At 36.9% G+C, this 8,983-nt stretch overlaps 1 protein-coding gene across 1 annotated transcript in view; it reads left to right on the plus strand.

Moving 5' to 3' along the window:
* LOC122814450 (zinc finger protein 79-like) overlaps nucleotides 1-1,509 on the plus strand; it is a 34,538-nt gene extending 33,029 nt beyond the window's left edge. Inside the window, exons 3-4 of the mRNA XM_044087030.1 lie at nucleotides 1-277; nucleotides 530-1,509. The exon at nucleotides 1-277 is cut by the window's left edge and continues 564 nt beyond it. Coding sequence (XP_043942965.1) covers nucleotides 1-277; nucleotides 530-656 — 404 coding nt within the window. The 3' untranslated portion in view covers nucleotides 657-1,509. The remainder of the gene's footprint in view (nucleotides 278-529) is intronic.
* Nucleotides 1,510-8,983: the final 7,474 nt, after the last annotated feature.

Genomic DNA, 8,983 nt, shown 5'->3' on the forward strand with positions numbered 1-8,983 from the left:
TTCACAAAGAAAAGAAATCATATAAATGCCCTGAATGCAATAAGTGTTACAGACATAGGGGGACTCTAGTAATACATGAAAGAACTCATACAGGGGAGAGACCATATAAATGTCCTGAATGCAGCAAGAGTTTCACAACAACTAGTAACCTTAGAGTGCATCTGTTAGTTCACAAAGAAAAGAAACCATATAAATGTCCTGAATGCAATAAGTGTTTCAGACAAAGGGGGAATCTAGTAATACATGAAAGGACTCACATGGTAGAGAAACCATATAAATGTGCTAAATGTAGCAAGGGTTTCACAACAACTCAAAGCCTTAGTGTTCATCTGTTAGTTCACAAAGAAGAGAAACCATATAAATGTCCTGAATGCAATAAGTGTTTCAGACAAAGAGGGACTCTAGTAAGACATGAAAGGACTCACACTAGGGAGAGACCATATTAATGTTCTGAATGCACCAAGGATTTCACAGCAAGTCGTAACCTTAGAGTGCATCTGTTAGTTCACAAAGAAAAGAAACCATATAAATGTGCTGAATGCAGCAAGGGTTTCACAACAACTAGTAGCCTTAGACTTCATCTATTAGTTCACAAAGAAAAGAACTGTATAAATGTCCTGAATGCAATAAGTGTTTCAGACAAAGGGGGACTCTAGTAATACATGAAAGGATTCACACAGGGGAGAGACCATATAAATGTCTTGAATGCAGTAAGTGTTTCAGACAAAGGGGGGGGGGTTGTAGTAATGCATAAAAGGATTCACACGGGGGAGAGACCATATAAATGTTCTGAAGACAATAAGTGCTTTAACCAAAGGGCAAATCTAGTAAAACATGAAAGGACTCACACAGGGGAAAGCAAACTAAAGATTTGGAGAAATTAAAAAAAGGGAAAGCAACCTTTAAAGAATGAAAACTGCAGCACCAGGAAAACATCAGTTTGGGACAAGAATGTGATGTAAAAGAACTTTATCAGGAGGGAGTATATAAATACTTTGGAATTGATGAAGGATCAGCAATAAAACATGAACAAATGCGAGTAAAACTTAGCAAGGAGTACTTTAGAAGAGTGGATAGATGAACAAGTCAGCAAGCGAAGGAGATCAGTGGTGCTGAAGTTGAATTCATCCTCAAGTCTTGGCGAGTACTTTTGCAAGGTGGACCCTGTATTTTTGCAAAATCTCACCAAGGTGACACTGATATATAGACTGTATTTATATAGCATATATCATGGACAGAAGTAAGTCAAAAAGAAAAAAAAGATAGCTGGGCGCACAAGTCCCAGAATAAAAAGTGCTCAATCCTGGTAGGGACACTGGTGCCAGGATGGGAAAATGTCAATGTAGAATCCTCAAAATCCAGAAACCTTCCTACAGTGGGGCTAGGCCAAGCCCAAGGGGCAGATGTCCCCCTGTTGCAGAAAGAAGTAGCTGTCCACAAAAACTGATAGGCCAAAGAAGAGCCATAAAGATGATAGAGTGGGCTATTGAGGATAAGAAAGAAATTACGTATTGTTACTATTATGCAAAAAGACCAGAATTACCAGACAGAGGATATACAGAGAGATTAAGAGAGAAATTAGAGGAAAGAAAAATATTTTCACAGGAAAAATTGTCAGAAGCTTCAAATAAAAGTTTGTGTTGATTAATACAACAGATTTTTGAAAACAGTATATAGATCCAGAAACTTTGATCTGTTAGGAAAAACAACAAAACTTAGACATTTTTGAAAAGTATAAAAAAGAAATATGGATATCAGAAAGAAAAGGAGATTTGATATGGTGCAATATGTATGCATAGGAGAAAGCCACGTTAAGTAATATAGAAAAAACGCTCACAAAGATATTCGAAGAGAAATACAGGCAAGGCATCCAGACACAGAAAATTTTACAATAAAAAAAATATTACAAATCTGGAATGTGGAAAAGATTAGTAATGCAGAAGTTAAAGAAATTGAAGTTGAAGTTATGGAGTGTCTGCAGAGTGAATGATTTAATGTAGAAACTCTAACACAGACTACATTACAGCATGATGGAGTGAGTCCCCAAATTAAAGAGAAGCGGGAAGATCAGGAGACATCTGAAGTAGAAATATGGACATAGGAAAGGAAAAGAGATTTGATTTGGTGTAATACTTATGCAAAGAAGAAAGCAAAATTAACCAAAAACAAAAAGAGAAGCATCAAAGATATTTGAAGAGAAATACAGGCAAAGGAATCCTAATGTGGAAAACTTTACAAAACGCTACAAAACAAAAAAATACGACAAAGAGGAGAAGTAGAAAAGGGGATCGGTAATGGAGAAGTTAAATAGAAACTGAAGTTATGGAGCGAAGGATTCAGTGTTAAAAATCTAGTGCAGAAAGCACCACAGCAGGATAGAGCAATGGATATCCAAATTAAGGGGAAACCCATGGAACAGGAAGTAATTGGTCAGGTGCCATATCAAGATATTTTGAAGCGTTCCACAGGAAATCAGTATAAACATTAATTTAAAGCTAGACAGCAAGGCAAGAACCAGGAGACTGCGGAAACTCTGATGCAGTCAAGGTGAGGAGTCATAGGTCAGTGAGTTCCCATATGACAGAGCAACAGATGATACAGGATGAAACTGAAGAAAAGTTGTCACAGGAAGATGCTATAGAGCTTTCTATAGAATGCCTGCATGAAGTGGAAAACAAAGGATGTGCCCTTAGTTTGGAAGAAAATAAACTAAGAGAATTGCTTGATTTAATGGACATGGATAGATGTATTAAAATCAATGAAGGAAATAGACTGAGGAAGGTCAACAAAAGCCCAGAAATCAGAAGTCTAATAAAACAAATGAACACAGTAATTAGGATTGTCCATAGAGATCCATGCAATATAACAGAAGTAAACAGGAGATGTTATTGTACAACTAAATTAATAACTGATAAAGTTCTACCACAAGAGCACAGGGTAGTGAGGCAAAGGAAGGGAAGAAATCCAATACCATCATGGAAGTATTGAATAGAGAAAAATATAAAGCAATTAAGACAAAAAGTGTCACTATTAGAAGACTATAGAAGAGGGAATAGATGTGATAAAAGCAATGTGCAGTATTAGAACAGACCAGGATCTACCATGCACCATCGCAAATAGTAAACTAAAAATTTCAGGACAGGCAGAAAAACTTAGAAGATATACAGATAAATATAAAGGAAAAGTACAAAATAAGCAATTTATTGATGACCCAACAAAGTTTTATAGAGAATTGAGGAAGCAAGGTAAAAGGAATTGAAAGACCACCAAAAAAGAAGAAATAGACGCATTTTGGAGAAGTATCTATGAAGATCATGTGGAGCATAACAAAGATGCTAAATGTATAAAAGAAGTAAAGAAAGAATAAGGATTTTAAAGGTAGAGGAAATGAAATGGGATAAAGTAACAACCACAGCGATTGAAACAAAGTTAAGAAAATCTTCTAATTGGAAAACCCCAGGCCCAGATACAGTACCTAATTTTTGGTTAAAAGTATTAACATCTTTGCACAAGGATTTAGCCATGAGTAAGAACTGTTTATATGCACACCCCGAACAGACACCAACCTGGCTAACAACAGGTAAAACAATGCTCCTACCTGAGTGAACCTGCAAGCTACCCTAAAAATTATAGACCAATAACTTGCCTTCCAACAATGTATAAACTATACATGGTAATTGATGCTGACAGAGTTCATAGTCATTTAGAAGAAAACTGAATTATGGCAGTAAAACAAAAGGGCAATAAAAGAAAGTCGTATGCAACACAGGATCATTTGTTAAATAAAGTCATAGTAGAAAGATGTAAAAAGGGGAAGAATCTAAGTATGGCATGGATTGACTACAAAAGAAATTGATAGTATCCCACATTCATGGATAAAAGAGTGCTTAAAAATGTAAAAGATACTCCCTACACTGATTACATTACAGTGACCATGAAACAGTGACAGACCACTTTAAGATTAAGCCATGATAAAGGGCAAATTACTACCCAGGGATAGAAATTCAAAGTGGGATATTCCAAGATGACCGCTCTGTCACTGCTGCTATTCTGTCTTGCCCTTAACCCATTAAGCTGTTTACTTAATAGCTTAGGCAATAGCTATAATTTGTCTCCTAGAAAAGAACAAAGTATAAAGAGTTATTATGTTCTCTTTGTCGATGATTTAAAACTGTAGTTCATAGGATGAGGAACTGAAAGCACAACTGGTGTCAGAACTTTTTCAGATGATATAAGAATGTCATTTGATCTTGGTAAATGTGCAAAAGCAACCTTTAAAGCAAGAAAACTGCAGCACCACGAAAACATCAGTTTGGGACAAGAATGTGATTTAAAAGAACTTGAGCAAGGAGGAGTGTAAAAATATTTGGGAATTGATGAAGGATGAGCAAAAAACCATGAACAAATGTGAATAAAACTTAGTAAGGAATACTTTAGAAGACTTAAATTAATCCTGAAAACAGCATTAACATCTAGGAACAAAATCCAAGCTATAAACCAATTTGTTCTTCCTGTCCTAACTTACAGTTTGGAGTGATTGACTGGCTCTAAAATGTGCTGGATAGATAACATAGGAGAAAAAAGAAGGATGCTTCATGCTCACCAGGTGATTTATAAAAATCAGTGCATACCACGATTATATATTCCTCATTCTGAAGGAGGGATGGGCCTCCTTGAAATTGATTACATGTATAGATCTGCAATCGTAGGCCTCCACACATCTGCTGACCTCACAAGACCCAAATGTAGTGAAAGTTTTGAAACATGAGGAGAATAAATCTAAGATGACTTCCCTGGTTAAGCTAGCAGAAGCATATTGACGTCAAGCAGGAATGGAAATCAAACCAGAAGTAGATACAAATCAGGCAGCAGCTGAATGTGCCAAAAAAGAAAAGACGGACCAGATGAGAAGGCAAGAAATGTGGAAAATACATAAATATTTTTGTAAGTATAGAAAACTTCTGGAAGAACCTCATGTTCAGGATCGAACACAGGAATGGTTAAGGAGAGGTGAATTCAAACCAAGAGATGAAAGGTTACTATTGGCAGCACATGGTATTGGGCTATGTACCTGGTTTAAGTCCACTGAACAAGTGGGAGAAACAGACAAATGTAGGTTTTGTAGAACAGAATTGCTGGTTGTGGCCTACTAATGGCAGGACTGTCTACTGAAAGGCATAATAATGTGTCAAGATGTTGCACTGGGAATTGTGCAAACATTGTAGTAGTGAAGTAGCTTAAAAACACTGGAAATATGAGCCACAAAGCATCATAGAAAATGATGGTCTACATCACATGGAATCATTCATTACCAACAGTTCAACAGACAGATGCTAGAAAATCAGATATAGTGGTGCAAGAAAAGAAGACAAAAGTAGCATTAATCATTGAAATCATCACACCAGTGACTACAGAGTCTTGCATATAGAGAGACACAAGGTCATAACATATCAGGATTTGCAGGCAGAAACAAGAGCAATGTGGAAGAAAGACACCTAGATAGTTCCAATAGTAGTTGGAGCAATGGGTCTTTTAAAAAAGAATCTAAAATTATACTTACAGTAGATATGTTACCAATACATGTAACTCCATACAAATTACAGGAGTTATTACTGGGCACAGTGCAGATGCTGTGAAGAGCACTTCTGGCTGACATCAAAGGTTGAAACAATACTAATTTCATAAACTTTAATCGTACTTTGACTTAGGAATGGGTCCATTCCCATTGTGGTATCAGAAACTTGAAATATTTGGAGAAATTAAAAAAAAAAATAGAGTCCGAATGGAGAGAAGTCAGCAAACAAAGGATAGTAGGATTGCTGAAGTTGAATTCATCCTGAAGTCTTGTTGAGTACCTTCATGAGGTGGACCCTGTTTTTCACAAAATCTCATCAAGATGACATTGATATAGAGACTGCATTTATATAGCATATATCATGAACAGAAGTAGGTCAAAAATTAAAAGATAGCTGTGTGCACAAGACCCAGAATTACTATTATGCAAAAAGACCAGAATTTCCAGACCCAATGTATACAAAAAGATTGAGAGAAATTGAAATTAGAGGAAAGAAAAAATCTTCCATAAGAAAAACTGTCAAAAGTCTCAAATAAAAATTTGTGTTCATTAATACAACAGATTTGTGAAAAACATTATATAAACAAAGAAACTTTGATCTGTTTTGAAAAAGAAGCATCTGAAGAAGTGCAAAAATCTAAACAACAAAACCTAGAGATTTTTGAAAAGTATAAAAAAGAAATATGGGCATTGGAAGGAAAGAGAGATTTGATATTATGCAATATTTATGCAAAGAAGAAAGCCAAATTAATAGAAAAAGGGCAGCCCCAAAAATATTCAAAGACAAATACAGGCAAAGGCAGCCAGATAAGGAAAATTTCACCATAAAAATAATATCACTAAGAGGGAATGTAGAAAAGAAGATTAGTAAAGTAGAAGTTAAATAGAAGGTGAAGTTGAGGAGTGCCCGCGAAGTGAAGGATTTGGTGTAGAAGGTCTAATGCAGGTTACATCACAGCAAGATGGAGCGAATCCACAAATAAGGAGAAGCAGGAAGATCAGGAGACATCTGAAGAAGTATGGACATGGGGAAGAAAGAGATTTAATATGGTGTAATATCTATGAAAAGGAAAAAGCAAAACTAATCAATACAAAAAGAACAGCACCAAAGATATTCCAAGAGAAGTACAGGCAAAGGAAGGCAGACATAGAAACTTTACCATCCAAAAAATAAGACAGAGGAAAAGTAGAAAAGGAGATTAGTAATGGAGAAGTTAAAGAAATAGAAACTGAGGTTATGGAGTACCTGCAAAGTGAAGGATTTAGTGTAGAAAATCTATTTCAGAAAGCACCACAACAAGATAGGGCAATGGACCTCCAAATTAAGGGGAAACCAGTGGAATGGGAAGCAATTGGTCAGGTGCCATATGAAGATATTTTAGAGCTTTCCACAGGAGACCAGTATAAACATTCACTTGAAGCTGGACAGCAAGGGAAGGAACAGGAAACTGTGGAAACTCTGGCACAGTCACTGTTGAGGAGTGATAGGTCAGTGAGTTCCCATATGACAGAGCAATGGATGGCACAGGATGAAATTGAAGAGAATGTGCCACAGGGAGATGATATAGAACTTTTTGTAGAATGACTGTAGGAAATAGAAAACAAAAAATGTGTCCTCAGATTAGAAGAAAATTAGCTAAGAGAAGCGTTGCTTGTTTTAATAGTGATAGATAGACATATTAAGATCAATGAAAGGAATAGATGGCAGATGGTCAATAAAACCCAAAAAGTCAGAAGTTTGATAAAACAAATGAACACAGTAATTAGGACAATCCATAGAGATCCATATGATATAACAGAAGTAAACAGGATATATTACTGTGCAACTAAATTAATAACTGATAAAGTTTTACCACAAGAATACGGGGTAGTGAATGAAAGGATGGGGAGAAAGTGAATACCATCATGGAAGTATTGAATAGAGAGAAAACTATAAAGCAATTAAGACAAGAATTGTCACTTTTAGAAGAATATAGAAGAGGGAACAGATCTACAAAACTACTAAGAAAGATAGACAAAATAACAGCAATGCGCAGTATTAGAACAAATCAGGAGATGTTAGGTAGTCCAATCTCACCTTCATTTTTACATATGGGTTTGGAGGCGATCCTCTGCTCTGACTTCACCAATTTACAAGCTGGAAGACTTCTGGTTGGCTCATGGCTAAGCAGGTATCCCATGGTGCACCAGTACAATCCACAGATCTCGTTTGTCACGTCGACGAGTTCGGCTGTGCTTCTGTCTCTGGCTAAGTTTTTCAAAATTCTTTATATTCTATCATATTTCAGTGCTTTATTAGAACCTTTATGGTATATTTAGTGTTGCTAATATATTAGGCAGTTGTATTGCTTGCCCTTTTGTGTGCAACTTAGTTTACTAGTGGTTATTAGTATCCTGTGTGCCAGTTAGTTTAGGCACCGTTGCACATTTTTTGATTATTAGGTAGATTTTTTTGCGGTTTTCTGCTCTTAGTCAACTGGGTCTTCTGTTGTCTTGTCTGTTTTTATTCTGACCATTTTTGGTCACCATTGGCAGTTAGTTTCTACTATTTTCACACTGTTGGTTTTGGCGGGGATCCGCTTGTGAATTTACAAGGATTGCAAGTATACTACCTGTTATTAGGAATATAGAAATTTATTGTGTCATTTACAGTTTCTCTTGTGTGAATGGGCTTTCTTTGCTGGTCTGTTTAAATTAGAAGACCTACTTTCACTACGCTAGGCTAGGCCCGTTTTAGTTAGAGGACCTAGTCCTCCTGTAACTCCTTTAGCTAGTTTTCTCTACACCGGGCTAGGCCCATTTAAGTTTGAGGACCTAGTCCTTGTGTAACTCCTTCTTAGGGCTAGGCCCCTTTTAGTTAGAGGACCTAGTTCTCCTTCTTTTTCTCTCTTTCAGTCTCTGGGTTTTGTGTGTGTAATATGTCTAAGGAAAGTAAGGAGCATAAACCTTCAGGGTTCAAAAAGTGCATGGAATTCTCCCAAAAGATGTTCTTAATGGATGGCCACAGTAGCTGTGTCTACTGCCTAGGGGGCATCCATTTACAGGAGTCATGCTTGTTCTGCCATGCTTTCTCTCCTAGAGTGTTACAGGAGAGAAAGAACAAGCTCATACTCAAGGATCTATTGAAACCATCCTTTGAGGAAGCACTATCCAGTTCTTCAGCTTCCTCTGTCTGGGAAATCAAAATCCTCAAAAAGGCCTTCTTCGGCACCGGCTGGTGTCTTGGAGCCACCTTCTAAACAGTTGAAACAATCCAAATCTGCCTCCTCGACTCCTCAGCCTCAGGAGCCGACGGAGAGCATCATGGTGGTGTAAGAGTGGGTTACAGGTGTTTTGGAACTGATCTCTGAACCTATTGATACAGCAGTTGACTCTGCTACTCGGAGCTGGTCTGTAAGCTCCCTACCG

This window comes from Protopterus annectens, chromosome 10.part0, assembly GCF_019279795.1.
Source record: "Protopterus annectens isolate FY-2018-M chromosome 10.part0, PAN1.0, whole genome shotgun sequence".
NCBI lineage: Eukaryota > Metazoa > Chordata > Ceratodontiformes > Protopteridae > Protopterus > Protopterus annectens.